At 38.1% G+C, this 23,286-nt stretch overlaps 1 protein-coding gene across 6 annotated transcripts in view; it reads right to left on the minus strand.

Moving 5' to 3' along the window:
- The window catches only part of Bank1 (B cell scaffold protein with ankyrin repeats 1), a 336,687-nt gene that overhangs the window by 147,972 nt on the left and 165,429 nt on the right, over window positions 1–23,286 (minus strand). For all 6 annotated transcript variants that reach the window (XM_087198794.1, XM_021245443.2, XM_021245444.2 and 3 more), the window contains 2 exons: window positions 22,080–22,185; window positions 14,553–14,749 (listed from right to left, as the gene is read on the minus strand). In XM_087198794.1, coding sequence (XP_087054920.1) covers window positions 14,553–14,749; window positions 22,080–22,185 — 303 coding nt within the window. The remainder of the gene's footprint in view (window positions 1–14,552; window positions 14,750–22,079; window positions 22,186–23,286) is intronic.

Here is a 23,286-nt window from a genome sequence, read left to right on the forward strand (position 1 = left end):
TATGTCCTGCAAAACTGTAGTTCTCCTTTTTCTGATGCACTGCAAATTATTAAATCTATATTATAGATAAAAATGTTTAAGAAAATGTATTTACAAGAAAACCAATGTGAGAATTAAAAGTCCCCTGAGAAAAGCTCAAATTGTGACTCAGTAGTGAAACTGAAATTTTATAAACAAACACATATTCACGTGCACACATACCTGAGGATATACACATATTTATCTACCTGCCACAGGGTTAAGGAAATCAGGGAGAAGATGGGAAAAGATGGCTTCTAGGTTTGCTCAGATTAGAGTGCAATTTAGCTCAACACTTACTGGTGTCTATTAAGGCCCTGTCATTGAGGCCCCGGGCCTGCACTGTGGAATGTGAAACCCACTCTTCCAGTGGCTGGTCCCACACCACAAGGCATCGAGCATCTACCTACAGACAGTCAATAGAGCTCTTCAGCCCTTAGCTCTGGTCTCTCTGCTTCTCACACATCGGCCAGGGGCTATGTGGAAACCACTACAAAGACTTTACACAAGCTGCATTTTTTGTAAGGAAAACAGTAAAACCATTTTCCATGTTATTTTCTTAGAACAACTTTAGCTCCCGACTCCTGGATTGCCATTGATTTGCCAGTGTCGACCTCCTCCTGGCTCCCAGCCTACAGCACTCTGCGAGTCTTTCCTTGTCTCCAGCACACAGGTCCCTGCCTCCTCCTTGTGCCAGGATAAGCACTGGGTTAGAGACCCAACAGTGGATGGTAGGGTGGTACAGTTAATCTAGCATTCAGATACTCCCTCATCTTGATTTTACCACTGAGCAATAGGGAAAATTTCACCAAAACAGCCTCAGAATCAAATTAGTACTTGTGTTAGAGTTCACCAAACAAACAGCACCAAGAGAAGATTAATGATAAAGAACTGGCTCCTGCAGTCGCAGGGGCCGAGAAGGCCCCAGTCTGCAGCTGCCAGCTGGGGCCCAGAGGATGCTGGGTAGTCTCAGTCCTACTCTGAAGGCCTGAGGACCAGTGTCACCAATGGAGTTCTCGTCCAGGATGGAGGACTGGAGGCCAGGGAAGAGCAAGGCCTCTGTTCAAGTCCAACAGCAGGAAGAGCCTGATGTATCAGTTCAGAGCAGGCTTGGGCTTTTTACTCTGTTCAGGCTTTCAACTCCCGGGATGAGGCCTGTCACTTTAGGAAGCATCTTCTTTATCCAGTCTACTAGTTTATGTTAATCTCATCAAAAGCATCTCACAGAAACACCCAGATGAATGTCTGAGCAAATATCCAGGCACCTTGTGTCCCAGTCAGCTTGACACAAATACAATCAACCACTGCCTGACTTTTTTTTGGTACTGGGAATTGAACTCAAGACATTTCACTTACTGGGCAGGTGCAGTGCCACTGAGCTACATCCCTGGCCCTGCCTGACTCTTGAGAGTCAGTAAAACTGTAGGAATGAAGCAGTCCAAGTACAGAGCAAAAAGCAGTGCTAGAGATTTAGCATGTAAGAACCAACACCTGATTTAATTTGATCTACAAAAACCGGAATTTTGCCCTTTCTTTTCCTATGTTCTTAGAAGCATTTTATTATACCTGTATATAACAGAGGTGAAACTGAATGTGTACCTAGGTGAACAGCATGCTTTGGGATGCTCAGCAGTAGTTTTATACACAAGGACTGTGTGTCAGATCTGCAGAGGGATGCGCTGCTTGTGAACACACCAGAGGAAGCAGTGTGAGCTCCCTGAGTGTGTGGACACACCCAGGGCGGGGCTGAGGTGTGTGAGCGGGGGCTGCACTGACTGGTTCGAAGCTCAGTTCTGCCCCTTCCCACTGCATGTCGTGGGGCAGCCACCACCCTGTCACAGCCCTGGGACTCAGGATCCTCCTCTGTAAGATATGGGTAAGAGCAGAGCAGTGACAACAAAGTGGTAAAACAGATGCAAATACTTAGCAAGTTCTCTGTAGCTTTTTGTTAAGTTTATTATTTCAAACTTTTATGTTAATGTCCTCTTTTATTCCTCCAAGTACTTTACCATTTGATTTTTCACTAGAGATTGGGTTTAGGGTAAATTTTATGATAGACTTTTCAAAAGAACAGATAATAAAGGCCACTTGTTCCCTTGTTTCTGTCTATCCCTGCAGTCCCCTGTGAGCTCAAAACAGTGGAGACTTCTGTCTTATTTTACTGCAGCTATAACAACATTCAACAGAAGAACACGCCCAGAAATTGCAGCAAAAAGTCATTTTTTTATGTGACAGGTGCATGTGTGTATATTCGTGTATACATGTTTGTGTACAAACACACAACATCTACTCCAAGACAGTGATTGTGCAGAGTATGGAGGCACAGTAGATAACACGCTTATATAACATACAATTCTGTAAAAGACACATTAAATCCATATCCATATACACTAATAAATAACAATGAACTCTGATATATTCTCATCATATTTATAGTCTGTTATGGGAAGCCACCTAGACTTGAATTTATTAATATGTTAATTGTATTATAGTACATGTCATGAAGAGGCCATGAAAGAAGGGAAAATTAACACCAATGGAAGTTTTGTTTTATCAACATATGACACTGGGGATGTGGGACAATGTTATTATCCTTTCTTATATCTAAGCATCAATTAAATTTTACTTTTTAATTAAAATGTCTTCACTGCATTCATCTCTTCTGACATTACCTTAGTTGTTCACTTGCTATTTCTCCACAACTAAGCAGAATGTCAGCACAGGAGAGTCTATCATCATTAGCCAAATGGTTCCAGTGCAATCTCTGTCTGCTCAATGACAGTGACATAAATTTGTCTGAGAATTAAATATTCTATTGGCTTAATAGAAGACAGACTGAAATAAAACATAGCAAACATATTCATTTCCTCTCCGGAGGGATGCTACAGTTCAACCTAGTCAAGAAAAAATTGATGAATATTGTTACTTCTATTTACTTTAGGGGTCATATCCTAAATAGGAAAGAAGAAATTATGGAATATTCATGTGTCACATAGAATACATGTTAAAATAATTCACTTACAAAGTGAATGAAATATTAAATATGCTTTCCAGAAAATATAAAGCAATGATAATAAGAAAAATGTTGCTAAAGATTCATAATTTCTAAAGATCTTTCATACACACATGCACACATATATATTGAACCTTACAACAATCTGATATTTTGTGAGATAATTCTCAGATAGGAATAAAATACAGGGATTTTGTGCTCCTTGCTGCATCCCTCTTTAATAATCCCTATCACATCAGGTACAGAATGAGTGCTTGGAAAATATTTGGGAGGATCTCAGTAATATAATGAAGGAGCTGACATTCTGTTCAGGGCCACTGAATGGATGTGAAATTGTAAAGTCAAAGAGAGAACAAGGGAGAAAACCAGAGATGAGAACCTGGCTCACTCACTCTGGGAATGTGGCCCTTTTGTCCTGATGCAAAGCCCATTTCTTTTCTCTTTTACTCTTACCCATCATGCTAAAATTGGGCAGAATCATTCTGATCTTTAAAGAACCCATGAGGTGAGAGCATAACATCAGTACGTTCTTAACATTTTGCCTGATAGCTTTGGGAGACCATATGACTGCTTCATAGCTCACTATCTAACTTCAAGTCTCAGTTTCCCCAAATGCCAACAAAGTAGAGAATTCTCAGTGGCTTGTGGAGAGCGTGGAATGTGCTGGAAGCTCCTCACCCAGCCCACCATGCATGGAGCCCCTCCGCAGATCTGCAGCTCTAACCCTCCTTGCTCCTACCTTGCAACCGAGCACAGGGGCTTGTTTAGCAACTCAGCCGAGTGCCGCAGTAGTGAAGCTGGCTGTGCCCATAACTGGCATCCTCTCCTTTAATACAAGATTGATAGGTGCAATGTAAGTCCACACAGTTACCCAGTCTGGTAATAGAGAGTTCTCATTAAGAAAATGGACTAATTGGCTTACTGATGTTCTACCCAGAGCCAGATTTGAATAAGTGGACCCGGCAGTGCCAAGAAAAGAAAATTAAACACTAATAAAGGGAGAAATGTGCTTGCTCAGGCCATGGTCTCAGCCGCAGGCTCAAAGCAAGGATCTCGGTTTCAGCTTTGTCAGTGTGAGTGGACATTATTGGATGCCAGACACCTCACGTTCTCTCCCAGCCACAGGCAGGATGCTGTCTGCTCCCAGGAAGATGCTCCAAGGAATTCTGAACATGCATCAGGAAATGTGTGTGAGCAGTGGAATGTTCCTGCATGCCTGTTTCCAAGACATGCAGGGGACAAACTAGAGCCACATTTTCATCAGAACTCTCCCTGAAGCAGAGCTCATGCACTGTTCGAACTTTATCTACTCTCTTCCCTCTACCAGAATTGCTGTTCTGTGTTTCTAGTGTTTGGAAACACTTATTTTACAGCGACTTTAAGGAGCAATACATGAACATGCAGATACAAATGTGCATCTGCCCACTGTTAAGCCCACATCGCAGTCTCTGTCTTACCTGGCTGACCAGTCAGTAATCTGACAGGGCCGGCCCCTCTCTGCTTCCAGCTCAATGTCCCTGTCCTCTTACCTCAAAGACCACTCCTTCTTGGCCTTTTCTGCAAACACCCCTGTGACCTCAGCTTCCAGACTTTGCACATCTAGTTAGTTGGCTTTGGAAATTGTAGTCTGTCTGAAGCTAAGAGCACTGCATTTCTCAACAAACTGGCTCTTCATACGGCCTTCTTTGCCTCCATCAAGGGCAATTCATCCCTTCCTTTCCCCTTCTACCAACATCCTTGGGGACATCAGAAACTTCTCGCCTTCTTCTATACTGCAAAGCCAAAAATTTCCCTTACTGGCATTTTAAAGACCTGAATCCTGTCTGGCTGCTGTTGCAGCTGCTGCTGTTTTCTCACCCATGGTCTGGATACGGAGTGGCTTGGATTCAGGGTGTGCTCCTCCTGCCCCCATCCCACCCATGCTGTTGTTACTATGGCTCCAGTGAAACCAGAGCGTGCATGCCCCTCCCAGAATTCTCAGTGTCTCTCTTTCTCTCACATCCCAAGTCCTCACCGCTGCCTGTAAGCCTCTGCAGATCTGGCCTTAGTTACCTCTCTGATCCCATTAATTCCTGTTCTCCTCTCTCTCTTTTTCTTGGCCCACTTGCTCTGTTTTGAACACATACACATTCCACCTCAGGGCCTTTGCTACACTGTTTTTTTTTTTTTTCTTTCTTTCTTTCTTGAAGTGTCTTCCCCCAGATACATGCATAGGTTTCTCCTTCAGTGACTTTGGGGTGAGGACCTCCCTGATTACTCACTGCAAAATTCCTTTCCATTTTCACGTTTTCCACACACCATTCTACGTAAGGCATGATTTCTGTTTTTTCCTGGTATTATCCACTAATGTCTATCACATACATTATACCCCTTGTTTATGCTCATTTTCTCAATGGAGCAGGACTTTTGGCCTTTGTCTGTTCTGAATTGCCAATGTTTAGAAACATTCATTGGTATTTAATAGGTACTCAATGAATACTTGTTGAATTGATGAATAAATTGATCTATTAAAATAAAATTAAGGAGACTATTAATTTGCAGGCTTAAGAATGGATTCATTTGTTCAAAATGAGTCCAAATGTTAGCCTTTACTGATATTATCTATTTGCTTTTTATACTATATTTTCTAGAGGCAAAATAAGCTAATCATAATTTTACCTCTCTGGTATCCATATGTATCACAAGGGAAGTATTGCTGCATGAGGAGAAATGAAGAAATCACACTGCTCAGGCTCAGCGCTGGATATTTGATGAATATCACTTTCTTTTTTTAAATATACAGGTCTATGTTCTTTTTCCATTTGCAATCAGAGCCTGGAGATACCTTTATATGAATTTAAAGTAGGAGCCACAGAATGATATTAGTAGAAAAGTACATATTCAGTCTACACTGGATTACATTAAATGCCCTTTTCTATTCTCAAGAATCAAGGATGACAGAAACTCAAACTCAATTAATAAAGATTTCAAACAACCATGTTTTTCCCAAGGGAATTTCAATAACTTGGCTTTGCACATTTTTCTTCTGAAAGGAGATTGCTAGTTTTCTATTTACCACTGGTGATTAATCTGGGACCCTGAAATTGCGTTCCCTTTTGACCAGGAGGCACATAGATGACAGCTTTAGACCATTCAGTTCTACAAGCTAACTGCTTAGAGGAAACCAGAAAAAACAAAAAACAAAAAAACTCAAGTTTAGAATGTTTCTGAGAAATCACAAGTAATAAGAATGACAAAAGCCATGGGGTTCCAAAATGCTTCAAAGACCACTGGGTTGCCATATGCAGACCATTGAGTGTCACTCAGTGAGGAACCAGAGACTGTTGGCAATGGGAGCAGATATGTCCAAGACGATGAATAATCACAGTGGTTCCTCGGTTCATGAACATAACTCTTTCCACAATTCTGGCTGCAAACTGAATTGGATGAGAACCAAATCAAGTTCAATAGTTAGGTTCCATGTTGGCATTATGGGGTGATTTGATTCAGTTCTTGTCCAATGTAATTTGTGACCAGAATTGTGGAAAGAATTAAATTCGTGAACCGAGGTACTGCTATACCTGTTTAGAATGAGACAGTGACTCAACCTTGACATATGTTTTAGTGGTGTATTAATGGGTGGCATCAGAAAAGAGCTGTAAGAACATGTGCATTATTTCCTGCCATTACTTTCATGAATTGCGTTCTTACCTGTGGGCATTTAATTAATTCTAATGTAATGAGCATGGAAGTAATTTCTATTGAACCAGTGGGTGATCAAAATTACACAGTTGCCTGTCTTTATCCCCCACAGTTGCATTCCCAGCAGGGATGGCATCTGACACAGCGAACCTCAGAGGAGAGACATAAATCCTTCTGAAATATACATTCGCTGTGGCTGAATTTGCCACCCTAAACTGAACACTAAAGGCCTACTCTGGAGCTAAAGAATATTTCTCCAAGAGTGAGGATAAATGGCATCCAAGTGAATATTATAAGATAAATCCCATTTTGGAATGAAATTATGAACTATTCTCAAAGGCTAAGTTATCCTTCCTCTGCCTGGGATAATGAGTTGCAGCTTCTCAGGGTTCGGCTGAGACGAACACCAACTCTGTCGATAGTCACTATTCTTAAAATAATTTTAAACAATAAATTCATTAAAAATACTGATAATATAGCTGGGAGAAATTATGCAATAAAGGAATAAACAGATTTTGGGATAAGAAAGATAAAAGGTATCTGTTTCATGGAAAATGTGTATATTTCCTTTTTATTACAGATAGCATTTTTATGTAAAAACAATAAATAAAACCTGAATCATGGACATAATACACTGTGCCTGTTCCAGAAAGTGAAAACATGAGCCATGTGTCTACTATATTTGGATCACAGAACCTTTGATTTCTGGACCCAGGCTAATTTGGCTTATGGAGATGGACATCACTAACACAGGTTGAGTTGGAGAAGTGCTGTGGGTCCATGCAAACATCTGACTCCTCTTGCTTTCTACCAGTGGTGCCTGAATCCACATTCGGCCCCAAATGACTGCCATATGGTGGGGGTCACCTGTGTGCTGTCTCCAGCTTGGTTGTACTGCTTCCTCCTGCGTGGAAGCAGAGTATGGACAATAGCCTGGGAACCCTTTTTTGGGATCCTGCTTTGGGTGGAGGCACAGCAGAGTGGACAGAAGCCATTAGTTGCTCTAGACACCACAGGAAGCCGTGCATCATTTATTATCTATTAACACACTGAGAAAACAGCAGCTGTGACTTCCATGAATAGTTCTTAATACGGTCTTGCTTGACTCTACTAAATCAAACTAACATGATTTCAGGAAGAAAGAGGTTATTTTCCACCATCTCTGTCACATTCTGCGGTCAGTGGTCATAAGAAATGCCTTTCCTAATGGCCTCGCTACTCAACACAGCCCAAGGACAGTTTTCATAATCAGTATCTAGACAATAACAAAAGTCACTCTTCCAGTTTCTCTGGTTTGGTTTCACCTGTGTCGTATATGTTGTAGTCAGCATATAAATTGTGAGAAAAATGTGTAAAGAAAGAATTAGAAATCAAGTGTTTTTCATAGTAAACGATGTAGGCAAAAATACTGAAAATGCCTGGATTTTTAAATACCTGCCATTGTGGTGTGTATGAGCTCATAAACATTTCTTAGCAGATGTTTCCCTAAAATCCTGTAATAAATATTATTTTAAACAGAGATATGACCCTTTCTAGGTTACTATTGTAAACAAGGTAAATAACACATAGTCTATGAAAAAAAAAAAGAAAAAACAATAACCAGATTAGGTTGTTTTGGCCCAAGACTCAAAGCTCTCTGTGTGGAGCCTTCTCCCCCAACCTCACGTGTGTCTTCACTCTCAAGGCACTGTTTGCACTTCCCTAGTCCATATTCCTATTAAAATCCTGCTCAACACTCCTCTTCTGCAGCACACAAGTGCCACATGATTTCAATTGTTCCAATTTGACCCTGCCTTCCATTTCAGGCTGTTTTGAAATTTATCTGGAGATTCTGGACATTTTAATGTTTATCTATTCCATCATGTATCAGGACACTATCTGTCACTCCATTTGTCACGAGCAAGTTCAGCACCAAGGAGACCCCTGGCCCAGGCCCTTTGCTCATTGAGCACGGGAGCTGCTGCCAAGAGCCTGGAGCCTTAGCATTCACGGTTTAGGGAGAAAGGTTATTGTGTGTTCTTTGTATACATAGAAATACCCTTTTCTATGGAATGCGAACGGGATTATGGTCAGAAATAGAATCCACATGCTTCCCTAAAAAACTACAACTGTTTTTTCTTTCTGTTCAAGTCTGCTGACTTCCACTGAAATGACTCTATGTGGCTCCATTAGATATTGTGTCATGTAAATGTAATATGCTCCACGCTAAGATAAAATATCAACTTACTTCCTGCATAATTGTGCTTTGCGGGAAAATGTACTATATATATATCTTATCTTACCGTAAGTCACTTTTTCTTTTTTGGTACTGGGGATTGAACTCTGGTCCTTGTGCTTGCGCAACAGGCGGTGAAACCACTGAGCTAAATCCCTGGCCCCCTAGTCACTTTTAAGAAGCCAATATAGACCGAAATGTCTAAAATCACAATGTAAATACATTTATTGACTTAATATTAATGTCTTCTTATTCATGCAGGGATAGGTTTTTCTCTTTAACTTCTTAACGCTAATACGTACAATGACATATTTTTTGTATATTTTAAGATCATATAGATTTGTAGATATATTTTGTATCTTATCAAGTACTGAAAATAAATGAAATAAAATATGTTAGTTGTATTCAATTTTAAGTTAAACTGAGGTATTCAAAAGTGTTTAAGAATCATTAAATGGAAAGTAGGTGGGCTTACATGAGAAATCACCTCTGTCAGGAGCTCTGTCAAGCTCTGTCAAGTTTTCCACCTTAAGAAAATAGCATTATCTTTGGAATTTAATTTCCTGATCTGTAAAATAGAGGTAAAAATGCCTATTCACACAGATTGGTATAAAGATCTAATGTGAAAGTGCTTATCATAAATAATAATACGTATATATAAAGCAAAAATATATGCCTATGCAAAACATATTTATGTATATCTAAATAATATTCATACATAAAGTGTATGTGTGTGTATGTGTGTGTACCTTGAACATGTATATTGAGGGAAGAGGGTATAATCATAGAGACGAATGACACAAAAAAAGGGTGTGGATGAATGATGGTGAGATTGAAGGTAGATACGACTAACAAAAAATCAAAAGAAAATAAGGTGAATATAATATCATTTTTATGAATCTTCTTTAAATTTAATGCTTTCCTGTCAATTATATCAAATCCTAATAATATCCTGTAAAGAATTATTTTTCCTAAAGATGCAAATTTGGTTTTCAATGAAGCTAGGCTGAAAATCCAGAAGTGTCTGAGTGCAAAGCTCTATGCAAGAGGACAAAGAAAATTTGACAAGGAAAAAAGGAGTCGACAGAGCACATGTAGAGCTTCCAAGTAAAGGTATCAAAACTGGGTCTGAGGACCAGGGTATAGAATAATTCTGTAACAGCCACCACGGTGCCTTTAATGGGATTTTAGAAGACACTGCTAGGCAGCTCCTGCGGCATAACGGAGACATGAATTTGTAATATACCCACCAAGGGCAGTTATATAACTTGCTCCAGTTCCTCTGGTCCTAACAGAACATCAGTACTGAGCACAAACCAGAATTCTAACACACATTGTAGTCCGGCCTATTAAAAATGCATGCTAAAGACAGCAGTTGGGCTGTTTGTCCATGAATTCCCAAAAACCAAACCTTTAAAAAATAAAGAATATAGACAGTATGACCACTTATTTTATTTACAATATGAAACCTGGTTAAGAGAGCAAGAGCAAACAGACCCTTAAGTTGAACACTTGCTTCTGAGCCTTCAAGGACTGAAGGGAGACTGAGCCCAGGAGAGGGGAGGGCAGCCCGATATTCACCGGGGCTTACAAATGGATGAGAACTCACTGGGTCAACACATGTGCTGTCCACACTCCATGTGTAACACCATCATGCACTGTATGGGATGGCGGGTACGGCCCTGAACACAAAGCACAGGCAAGCAATGCTGAGGATGGGAGAAAGGAAGGGCCAGGACGAGGGAGTGCTCAACAGGCCCAACTTCCGGGCAATAGGTCTGGGTACCAGTTAGTCAATTATCACTTTATATTAGGGTTATGGGAGTCCTTCAGTGTCTGCTTCACCCCCAGGCTTCAGCCCTTGACCATCTGGAAAAGATCAGTAAGATGCTGGGGGCAACAACCTCCCCCTTCCCTGGGACAAAGACAAATGCAAGGTACCTCAAGGACAGTGCAAGTCTCAAGAATCCCTTATAGATGTGAGCAACAGAAAAGCCCCAGCCAGGAGGTCTCTCGAAAGCCAGCTAGTGAAAGGATACAGAAAATGGCTTTTCCTATGTTTTAAATTTTCTTGAAGAATCTTTACCATTAATATCAATACTCACATTGTTACAGGAGTAGAAGAAAAAGATATTTTCTGAATATTGTTTCCCAGAGAAGTCAGTACAGAGGAGGATGTAGCTTCCTTCTGTATTTACACATGGATGCTCTCTTTCTGTGCAGCATTTTAAACCAAGGTGAGATGGTGGGGTGACATACTTAAGACAAATCAAGGACATAGCACTCATATTATTTGCTTAAAACACATAAAGAATGGATGTTCTATGCTTTATCTTAAATCTCTTTGTACCTTTTAATCCTGAGCCAATTTCTAATTTCTTTACAGTTCTAATTTCTTTACAGTTTTAATTTAAAAAATAAATTTTTGCTGCCTGCCTCGCAAGTGCAAAGACCCGAGTTTGATCCCCAGTACCAAAATAAATAAATAAATAAAATTATAAAGAGACAACTTAATCATCAGTGTTGCTATTTGAAATTGCCTGGGCTTTCCTCAATAATTCTATTAACCAAATTGTGCTATGCTCAGCTGTATATTTAAATTTCGCTCTTTGTCCATCTATATTGGTTCTCAGAGAGGACATTGTGAGAAAATGAAAAGTGAGTACACACTTGAAAGCTTCTATAGATTCTAGGAATATATGGTATCATTTGGTCATAATAGCAAATCCATGAAGGAAGTATGAGTGGTATTTAGAAACTATGTCAAACATGAAAGGTATTACCATGAACAGGCTCTGCTCACAAACTACAAATAAATTATTAAGTTCTCAAAGGTAAGTGATACAAAGCATGGCTCATACTATCTGCGGGTGCCACTTGGTTTATGAACACTTGATAAAGTTTTTTTCTGTATTTTTCAAAAACTGCAACTGTGTCTTTCTTTCCACTCACTTTATTATGACCCGACTCACTGAATTATAATGTGAGGCCCTAAGATGAACAATGCTTCACTAGTGGGAGCTTAGGAAGAATTGAAGAAATCACTAAGTCAGGGGCAAAATGGGCTTGAGACTAAAAACAAATACTTCCTCAGCAAAAATGGTGTGGTCCACTGGTGGATTGCAAACTTCAAACTTGAAAGAGATCTACTTCTTTCAGCACTTCTGAAAGAATGGTTCACAGAAAATTTGAATGCATACATGAAAATCTTTGATTTTCAGGTGTGCTTAGAACATTAAAACTATGTTAATATAAATACCACTAAAGAAACAATAAAGTATTTAGCAGCATAATGAGGTTTCACAGTTTTTCTCTTTTAGATTTATATATACTCTTAAAAAGACATTATTTCCATAACTTAGAACAGCTAGTACAACAGGTGTTTATCTGGAATACCTTCATGAAGAAGATAGGACTTTTAAATTAATTAAATTAAATTAAATTAATTTATTTATTTTTGTACCGGGGATCAAAGTCGGGTCCTTGTGCTTGCGAGGAAGGCAGCAGAACTACTGAGCTAAATCCCCGGCCCTTTTAGATTTATTTTAAAGAAAATTACTAGTTAGGAGAATGATTTGTGTGGTAGGTAGGTCAACAAGAAACTCTTCTACGAGTGTTGCGAACTAGTATGCTTTCATTTTTCAATCATACATTTTCAAAAAGGCCTTTCATAGCTTGCAAAATTACTATGCCTACAATTACCAGCCATTAAAATGCATTTACAGATCCGCTGACCCTTGCAGCAGGCACGGTCACTTTCTCACCGGCAGCAGGAACCTCACAGATGGACATCTAGCTACTCTACAACTCCAACGTCTACAATAAACATTCTGGAAAAATGTAACAGCTCAGGTTGGAGTTTATGAAATCACTTAACAAATTTTGCAGAATAAAGTCTGTGTAGAGCTTGGTAAAGTCAGGATGAAGATCTTGTGAACAGTGAACAATCACCTAGAGACAGTGACAGCCATTAGCTCATGTCGGTGCTGTGACTACAGCAGGAGAAGTGTAAATACCCAGAGGATGCAGGAGAAAAATTATTTCCTATGTCCACCCATCTTCATCTCCTACCCTCCTGTTTTCTTTCATATCCACCATCACCACTGTGTAGTATTGTGTTTATGGCATTCACGGTTTACATGGGGCCAGATTCGTCTATCTTTACTAGTGGGCAAGAAGTGGAGGAAGCACTCTTTGAAAATCAGGGTTTATCTTAGAAAGTAAGAGAAAACTTATTGGCTGCTGAGATTTCTAGGGAAAATTTTTAGTCCACCAGTGGCTAAAATTTAGGGTTTAAAGAGTTGGGGACCATGATCTACTGAATGACTGTGTTATGGGAAAAGGTTCAAGGCTGGGTAGACTCACTGACTTATCTGTGAGAGATGCCACATTACAAGAGGAAAATTACTGAAATGAAAGTGCTTATAAGATGAACTTTAACAACTAAACATTAGCACATAGGAGAATCACTGTGTAACATCATCCCGGGAATAAAAACAATGCTCACTTCTGACTTGAAGGACATAAACTAGAAATTAGTACTTAAATAATTTTATCACAACATTGTATGTTTGATTGTGTATTCATTTTAAATATGAAGAAAATATATACTATTGTAATTTCAGAGAGTGGCTAATATCCATAGTCTCTTGATTACTAGTTTGCTATTTCTTGTAAATGCAGAGTTTCATTGTCTTTTCACTGTCTAAAAATTACAAGTACCAGTGGTTTTGGAAGTCGTATATTAGATCAACTTAACCAGATAATCAAAGTAAATGTTCAAGTAACCCAAAGTTGCTAATAGCATTTCAATGTCGTGTATTAACGGCTTAACAGCAATATAATTGTATCTGTTCTGAGACTCCAAAGATAAATTCTGACAAAGTCACCAGCATAATCATTGATCTACTATACTTTCTGAAGACCCATTAGCAGTATAATTCACTTTGTTGAGAAAAATGTGCATACTTTTCTTACCAACAGAAAATAATAATTGCTTTTCTAAAATTGATTATGGGAACATAAGTGTGTTTACTTACTGAGATATTCTCCTTCTAAAATATTCTCTTCATTACATTCTTACAAAACTCATACCCACCACAGTGTTCTGAAATTTGGGGTTTCAACACAAATAATAAGGAATTGAGATTTTGCATGGAGAAAAAGGAATAACATAAGGGAAATAAATTTAAGCAACATAAATTAACTATTTATTGGGTAGACTTTTTTGAATGATTATCAAAATGCATTCCTCTAACCTAGTAATTATTGATGTTTTCATGTGCCTACTGATGTCTTATCTAGACTCTTAAAAAAAGGGGTAAAGGAAGTAGGCATATTGCTTTCTTCCTATCACTTTTTCAATACCAAACAGGTGTTTCAGAAACCAGAAATACCAGGTAAATTTCAAACATGGATGTTTAGGGGTGGAAGTCAGAGCTGGACTATGGCAATAATAGAACAAATTGATTAATTAGCAAAATGTCTTTTAACACAATGGACAACCCAGGACCAATGGACCCTATGAACTAGTTGTGCAATAGTATTATTGAACAAAAAAGAGAAACATGTGCACACACACATACTTCATAAAGAGTTTTTGAGGTATAGTAAGAGAAAACTTACTGAAAAGTCTTCAAAGATTTTCTTGAGTTCTTCATGCCCGTACTTTTTAGCAATGTGAGCTGGATCTGCTCCACTTGTATTTTTCATCTTTGATGCCCAGTTCGCTCCTGAACATTGAAGCAGATGAAGAGCCAGGTTCTTTAAGCCAAACTTTGCAGCACAGTGGAGGAGAGTTGGGAGTTCGTTGATATGCATATCTGAAAGCATAGGAAATAATAGGATTTAATATGCTTTTATTATACCTGCATTTCCATAAAAAGTCAAGCAGAATCTAGACCTAAAATAATCACCACCAAGCAGAGCAGACTTTAGTATATATTTGCATATAAGAAACCTTCAGTGGTTTTAGCAATGTGGAATCTTTTCCCTGTACTTTTCATCTTAAAATAAATATAAACTGGGCCAGGGATTTAGCTCAGTGGTTCCGCCGCCTGCCTCTCAAGCACAAGGACCCAAGTTCGATCCCCGTTACCAATATATATATATATATAAACCACTATTCTCATTAATAACCATCTTATTTATGGGGTAAGTTTGATTTAGAAAGCCACACCAGCCTCTTAAATATATAGCAAAATAAAAACATTATGCTGTAATTATGCCTTTTGAGTGGATCACCATATTAGCTGAACTAAGTATAAAAATCCTACAGATTCATCTACAAAACCATTTTGTGTTTTTTATTGCCATGCCTAGTTTGGTTCCTTCTGAATTTTACATGAAGATGAAATTTTTGAAGGGGTTATAGTAGATTTCAACATGAAATCTCTCTTTCAAAAACACAGGTGAGCACTTTTATTTTTATTTTTTTTGTATTAAATTCTTTTATTGGTACATTGTAGGTATACAACACAATTACATTTCTCATTGGGAATTGTACCTTTACATAATGCATCTTGGTTCTTATTTTTTCCCCATTCCTAGCCCTCCTTCACGCCCTCCACCCTTCCCTATTTACAAAGACTTTATTTCCATTTTTTCCATTTCTCATCATGTTTCCTTTCCCTTCTTTCCTTTCCCCTGCCCCTCCCACTACCCCTACCCCTTTGGACCTTTTCTTCCTATTTTACATTATCGATTATTCATTCTAATCATTGGTACATTTTAGGTATACAATATAATGACATTCATCCTTGGAAATTTGCACCTTTACATAGTCTCTCTTGGTTCTTATTATTCACCCTTGCCCAGCCCTCCCTTCAACCCCTCCAGTCCTCCCTATTTACAAAGATTTTGTTCCTATTTTTCCATTCTCCTATTAATCCCATTCCCTTCTATCCTTTCCCCTAGCCCTCCCACTTCCTTCCCCTTTGCCCCTTTTCTTCCTATTTCACATTACCTATTATACATTTAGTCCTTATTTACACTTTCAGTTTCTCACACCAGAGAAACTATTCGGTATTTATTCATGTGTGTCCTATTTATTTCACTTAAGAGTATCTCCTCAATGTGCATCCATTGAGCTATAAATGTCTCTAATTTCTCATTTTTTATGGCCAAGTAGTACTCCATTTTATTTAAAAACCACATTTTCTTTATCCAGTCTCCAGTTGATGGGCATTTGGGATGTTTCCATGTTTTAGCTATTACAAACTGCGCTGCTATGAACATGGGCGCACATATATCACTGTGGTATGATTCTTTTAATTCTTTGGGGAAGATCCCCAGCAGTGGAATAGCAGGGTCAAATGGGACTTCCAGTCCTAGTTCTTTGAGGTATCTCCATACTGATTTCCACAGTGGTTGCACCAGTCGACACTCCCACCAGCAATGGAGAAGGGTTCCTCTTTCCCCACAGCCCTGCCAGCATTTGTTATTGGTTGATTTCATGAGAGCAGCCATTCTTTCTAGAGTGAGGTGGAACCTCAGCATTGTTTTCATTTGTAACTTCAGTACAGAAATTTGTATCAGTATTTTAGAACTTTAATATCAATGTTTTAGACTTTGAACTTCATAATTACCTATAACTATAAGTTGGAAGACATATATTAAGCGCCAAACCATAAGATGAAGGTAAACTGCTACCTCAGTATCAAAAAAAGCACACACTGATGAGTGATGGTTAATTATTCTACACTTTCTCATCTAGCTGTAAAAATAAGATAGAAACTATACACGAACTCAATAGCTGTGGTATTATTAGAGGCAAGAATGTGAGGACTCACAGCAAGAGAAACAAAAGCATCAAAGCAAAAAGTCAGTTCTTTTAAACACAATTCTAAAGCAATGGAAAATAGCCACCTTGCAACATTTTTGAAAAACTACTGAATATGCATGGCTTCATTTACTGCTCTGCTATTTTTTTAGACAGAAAAAAAAGGAAAGGCGAAGAAAAAAAAGATAGCATTAAACATTAAGTTTTTAATTAACTTGTGTGTTTCAAGACTGAATTAGTTTAGTTGGTTGATTTTTATGTTTTAACGCAACAAAATAAACAAACACACCTTCAAGACACATTAAGAACTCAGTGTAAGAAAACATTTTACCCTTGAAAGACATGTTAAAACTGGAAGACTGTGGGCAGATTATGGCATATTTCCACAGGAATGTACTTGTCCCTTCTGCGTGGGGTGCAATAGGACAGCAATTATCAAGTCTTTTATGAGGATGGGTGAAAGCTGACACTATTTATGGTTTCTTGCTATATGTTTTGCACTGTACTAAAGGACTGGAGTAAATAATATTCCCACAATAAGGCATACCCCTCCATCTATCCAGACAACTCCAGCAGGAGCTGAGTTGAGTTAATCTGTAGATAAACCGAGTTTGTTTTCTGTGATGTTACTCAGATTCACCTGGGAACTGACCTCAGGGCTTTTGCAGACAGAATCATATGTTTCTCCTCAGGACAGGTTGGGCTCTGAGCCCTCATGAGATCTCCATTGCTCTACAGACTGGTTGCCCACTTTTCTTGGGGTCCCAGGTAGTTCCTTTTGCCTGTCCTCCCTCCAGATTCCTTCCAACCAAAATATCTCAGTTTTTGCCAGACCTCTCCAGCCCACTCAGCTAAGGTAGACATCTTACTGTCATGATAGCATGGAGGAAATTATTCCCTGCAGCTTTCATGCCTCTCTGTATCTAGAACCTGAGTGCTGCTGCTGTTCCTGTGCTGAAAGCATTGGGGACTTTGTCTCCACAAACCTGTTCTCCAGCAGCCACTGGTTGGCTGGCTATCAGGGCAGATCTCTCAGGCTTCCTGCTCTTTCTGCAGCCAATGGCATACCGATGTGTTGAAGAAGACATTCAGTGAGTGGTGCAATCCTGCCCTAGTAACTGGGTTCATTAGGATTCATTGCACACTGGCCTACATGTAGGTATTAAAAGCTGGTTATGTGTTAAGCCTCTTTTTCTACTCATCATAGTGAGCTCTCTCTGTCTTATTCCATTAGGGATGAAAGCAGAGATTCTTCTTTGTCTTGTGAAGGTTCTGCCACTTTCTGGAATTTAGTTCATTTCTGTTTCTTTTGTCATTGGTTTCCTGCTGGGTTCACAAAAGAAACTGACTTGGAAGATCATCAGCAGCCTCCTGTGATGCTGAACATCCTAGCCAGGATCGGAATTTTTAATCCTCTCAGTTCATAAGTTATTTAATCACTTTCTTAAATTTACTACATTTACTTTGGTCTTACTTGTTAGTTTCAAATAATAGATTTAAAAAAATATATATATAAGAACCTTTTAGAGTGCTCTTAATCTGCAGTATATGTCTGCTTCCTTTTCTGGGAATTTTCATTTAATTAATTAAGACATATTGCATTTGTTTTTATTATTAAGGTGTAAATTGACAAAGATATGGGAAATTTGCTTTTTATTCCAGACAACATACATTTTCAGTTTTCAGGGGTTTGTTTCACCAATATTGTCAAATGGCAATTTCAAAAGAAGAGAAGAAAATGTGTGCAGGAAATTTTTCAAAGAAAAGCCGACTTTAGCACTTTCATGAATAAAAATAAACAGATGAGTTGGCGGACAGAAAGGAAACTGTCATATACTTGTTTGCATAGAACTGTCTTTAAACAAGCTGTTCAGGGTAATTCCTGAAAGAGATGGCCACTAATTAGAGTGGAGAATCAAATCAAAGCTTTCAAAAGATTAATCTAGTTTAGAAGAATGATAAAAGGTGAAGATATGCAAGTTCAAAATACAAGAATTAAATAAAAATTTAATAGTAAAATAATAAGAACTAAAAGTACTTGAGCACTGTTCTTACACATTACGATCAGGCATATTAAATATTATGCACTCAGAGTAGAGTGACCTGGAGGCCCCATTAGGACAGTACAAGGAAGCACACAATGAAGAGAGGACTCAGCATCAAGAGATCTGCATTTCCATCCCAGCGCAGCCAGGGAGTCTGTGGCCTTGGGAAGCTTCCCTCACCTCCCTGGATCTCAGTTTCTACACTTAAAAAAAGAGTGGCTGGGATCAGAGTGACAGGATTTCTGGTCTTCCTTTGCACTAGATGCCTGGCCACAGATGGCTTCTGCCAACAGACTCTCTGGGTGGTAGCCAAAGAACAATTAAAGAAGAAGGAAGGTGTTTCTAAAGGTTGAGGAAAAGTAATGATTTCCACTCCTTTCTCAATAGGATTTGGAATCTTATAAAATGTTAGTATTTTCATGGATCTTTAAAATACAGCATTTCTGGGTTTTTGAAATTATCTTTTTCTCTGATAGGGGAACCAATATGGAACGTGTGAAGTGTCCCTCTTTCTGTTCTGTCAAAACAGTGGACACAGAATTCTATTTAGAATTCCAAGCAACAGAAAACCCTGCCAGGGCTATGGTATTTAGAAAACCTCGATAATGTAAATATAATGAACAAGAAACTGACAGTTTATCAAAGCCAGGTGCTGCAGCTCTGTCCCCTCTCCTGTTTCATAAGCGGAGTGTGGAAGTGTATAAGGACCAATGCAGACAACTGCTTGTTGAACTTTTGGGTCTCATTTGTTCTGTGTGATGTGTGCCTGCTGATTCAGATCTTCCCAGACACTTTCCACTCTCAGCCTAATCTGTCACAGTGTTTTTGACTCATCCATTAACCTGTCCCTTGTATTTACATGGACCTGTTCATAATTTGCACTGTTGGCTTCTATTCATACATTTCTCAATATGTGTGCATCTCACCTCAATTTCACTGATCTGATACCAACTTTGGTGATTTTTAAAACTTGTGGGAAGGTATCGACCAAACAAAACAGCCTCACTACATTCAAAAATGAGCTGAATTTTTATATAATCCTCATCAAATAGAGAAGTATCTTCAAATTCTCATAGTGATTTAAAACTTCCTTAGCTACCAACTGTCTAGCCTTTGTAAAGAACTAATATTTTCTCCATGTAAAAACTCAGTATGAATTTGTTGGCCTGTATGACACTGAAGCATGTAAGGCCAAGCTATGGCTTGTATCTAGGTGTTCCCCCAAAGCCTCATGTGGTAATAGAAGGGGAGTTTCAAAGGTGGCTGAATTAGGGCATGTGAATGTGGATTAAAGGTATGATATCAGGATTAAGGGTGTGGATAACAGAAGTCCTGCCCTGGGTATGGGTGGCACCAATCCATAGACTTGGAGCTGGGTAGAATATAAAGGGACAAAAAAGGGGCAGGCTTGCTGCTGCTGCTGCTACTTGCTCCTTCACTGCCTCCTGCCTGCCCTGCCATGGGCTGTTTATCCTCTGGAATGCCCCTCTGCTATGCCACCCTGCCTTGGAGCCAGACAACTATGAACTGAAACTTCTACAAACTATGAGCTGAAATAACCTTTTTCTCCTTTAACTTGTGGGTGCCAGGTTTTTTGTCTCAGCAATGAGAAATTAAGACAGGCCTGGTAAACTTGAATGCCTGGGAAACATTCAATCTACCACTACTGCACCTGGCCCAGATTCCTCCCTCATTGGTGCAGGTATGGCAGAGGCCTGGATGCTTCCCAAGCTCTGCAGGTGAGTGCAGGATGCAGGCATAGTAAAGAACCAAGGTTGAAACCCTGACAAATGGGTCTTGAAGTCTTTACTTGTACAAATGAGAGAGAAAAACAATTCCTTTCTGTCTTGACTCAGCTCTAATTTCATGAATTAAATACAAGTATAGTTCTCAAGAATTTGGTACAAGTTGTGTCATAATGTCATCTTCATACACCTTTGCATGTATTTTCCTTGCCTAGAATTTGCTTCTCATTTCTTCCTCCTCATCAGGTCTCTACCCATCATTTAAGAGCTAGGTACATTTCCACCTTCTTTCTGAAGCATCTCTTGAAAAGTGATATCTCTGTTCTCCACAATTCTATTATCAATACAATCACATCCCAAAAGGTTATCACATTGTTTCTATTATTATATAAACATTATTTTATTTCCTCAATTATATTATAATTGTCTTAGGTCAGGAATTATGCCACACTCCTTTTCTATCCTAATCTAGTATCTAATTTTGTAAAGGAATTATGTATTGTTAAAATATAAATGGGAAACAAAAGTCAATTTTCACTAACCTCACAAGATTACTTATACAAAATGCCCATATCACTAACTTTTCTCACTCAGAGATTGTCGTCTTTGTTAAACTCCTTGCCCCTTGAGTGAATTGACATTGTCAGTGTCTTTGGTTGTTACTCTTTCCTTCTCAATGACCTGCAGCCAGATAGCCTGATGGCAAAACTGGGTCAGACAGTGTGGAAACAGAAAAACACTGCCCTTTGTCCTTAAGATGCCAGCACTAGACTTCTCATCTCATTCAGTGTTATGGCAGTGTTCACATGTGCTGGGCACAAAAATGGATTATAAGCTGTATTCCAATAAACTGTGCAGAGACACAAAGTTTCTAAAATATTCTACTGGCCTTATAACATTTGGAAATATGATTGTTCATATTCATAAGTCACTAAATAATACATAGTTATTGTAGAAAATACAGATTCAGTAAAATAAAAAAGGTATTCCCTGAAATTATAAAGCCCAAAATATAACTACTGGGAACGCTAAGTACATACCTGTTTAGACTACCAATTTATGTGTGTAATATATGCTATGTTTATACTTTTTAAGCAGAAGATAAGATGCTACTGCTACATAATTTACTTTTATTTAATTAAGCATACATTGAAACATCACCTCAGCTGGCAAATAAATTTATCATACAATTAATTACTGATGGCTACATTAATAACTACATTAAAATTTAAATAATCACATATCTTTGAAAGGTGAAGTTGTTTCTATTTTAGGATAATTATAAACAATGATATGGTGAATAATATCCATCAGAAACAAATTCAAGTGTTTCCTTAGAATAAAAATCAAGAAGTATAATTGCCAATTTCTAAATTGTAAACACTTTTTACATCCTGTGGGGGGAAAATTACTAAATTGGTCTTCCTTCAGAAGATTTTACTAGTGTAATCTTGCCTTAGAAGTTAGGAGGTGTCTAAAGCATTTAATCAGCTAGTTATCTTCTTGGCTATAGCATATACTAAAGAACCACATACAGTGGAATATGATATAATAAAAATTGATTCAGTTCAAAAATACTCACATTCATTTTGAGGGCAAATTTCACTTTGAAGAGATTGGAAGTCATAATATGGTATCTCATGTTTGAATATGGATGCAAGAATGCCATCAAGTTCTTCAATATCATTCTGTTTTCAAATGAAAAGGAAATTTTTCATTAGTTCAGTTATTTATATAGAAACTCATCTTAGTACAATATATAAGAATGTATTAGCTAAAGTAAATATCAAGTAATCTTTTGTAATAATGAAAGTGATATTTTTCAAAAATAATGCAAAATTTTGTCTTTGCTTTAAAAAGCTAGTTACTGAGATAATAGAAAAACTAATGTAAGAAATAAAATAATTTGGTTTTAGATGACTAGTTATAACTTTACTTAGATATTTGTAAATCTTGAAATACTATTATAACATGTTAATGATAGCACTGAATTTTTTTAATAATAAATTCTGGTAATTAAATGGAACAATAAAATGATGAGTCTGGTTCTTCAACTTAAGGGTAAGGAATGGGGTGATCTCAATAGCTTCCATTATTCTTGTGACTGAATAGAGGAGAACCTTCATCTTACCCCAGCAGATATAGAGAGCCATATTGATGCTGTCTCCCCAATCTGAGGCACTTGAAAGGACTCATATAGTATCCAGTTGTTTCATCACCAGAGAAATAAGTTGTTACAAGTCATTATTTCAAAATTGTATTGTGTCACAGATACATGTTAAATGTTCAGTACATTTTAAGTGGGAGAATGGGTAAAAAGGAACTAGAGGTAAAATTTATATAGTTTGATAAAAAGTGTAAAATGAAAATATAATAGACTACATATTTGTATATATATGTATATATATGTATATATACATATATATATATAGAGAGAGAGAGAGAGAGCAATCATTAAAAAGATATGTATAGCTGAATGGATGCATATTGAGGCCATACTCTTAAGTGAAATAAATAGGACACACATGTGTAAATACCAAATAGTTTCTCTAGTATGAGAACCTGAAAGTATAAATAAGGATTGAAAGGATTAATAATGAATAAATGATACTTTGAAATAGGAAAAGATCCAAAGGTGTACGGGTGGTGGGAGGGGGAAGGGGAAAGGAAAGAAGGGAAAGGAAAAATTATGAAAAAATAAAAAAAAAATGGAAACAAAGTCTATGTAAATGGGAAGGGTGGAGGGGGTGAAGGGTGCACAAGTAATGGGGAAAAAAATAAAAACCAAG

Source organism: Heterocephalus glaber, unplaced genomic scaffold (assembly GCF_053883595.1).
Source record: "Heterocephalus glaber isolate CG9 unplaced genomic scaffold, H.glaber_assembly_v1.0 deba00001688, whole genome shotgun sequence".
In the NCBI taxonomy this organism is placed as follows: Eukaryota; Metazoa; Chordata; class Mammalia; order Rodentia; family Bathyergidae; genus Heterocephalus; species Heterocephalus glaber.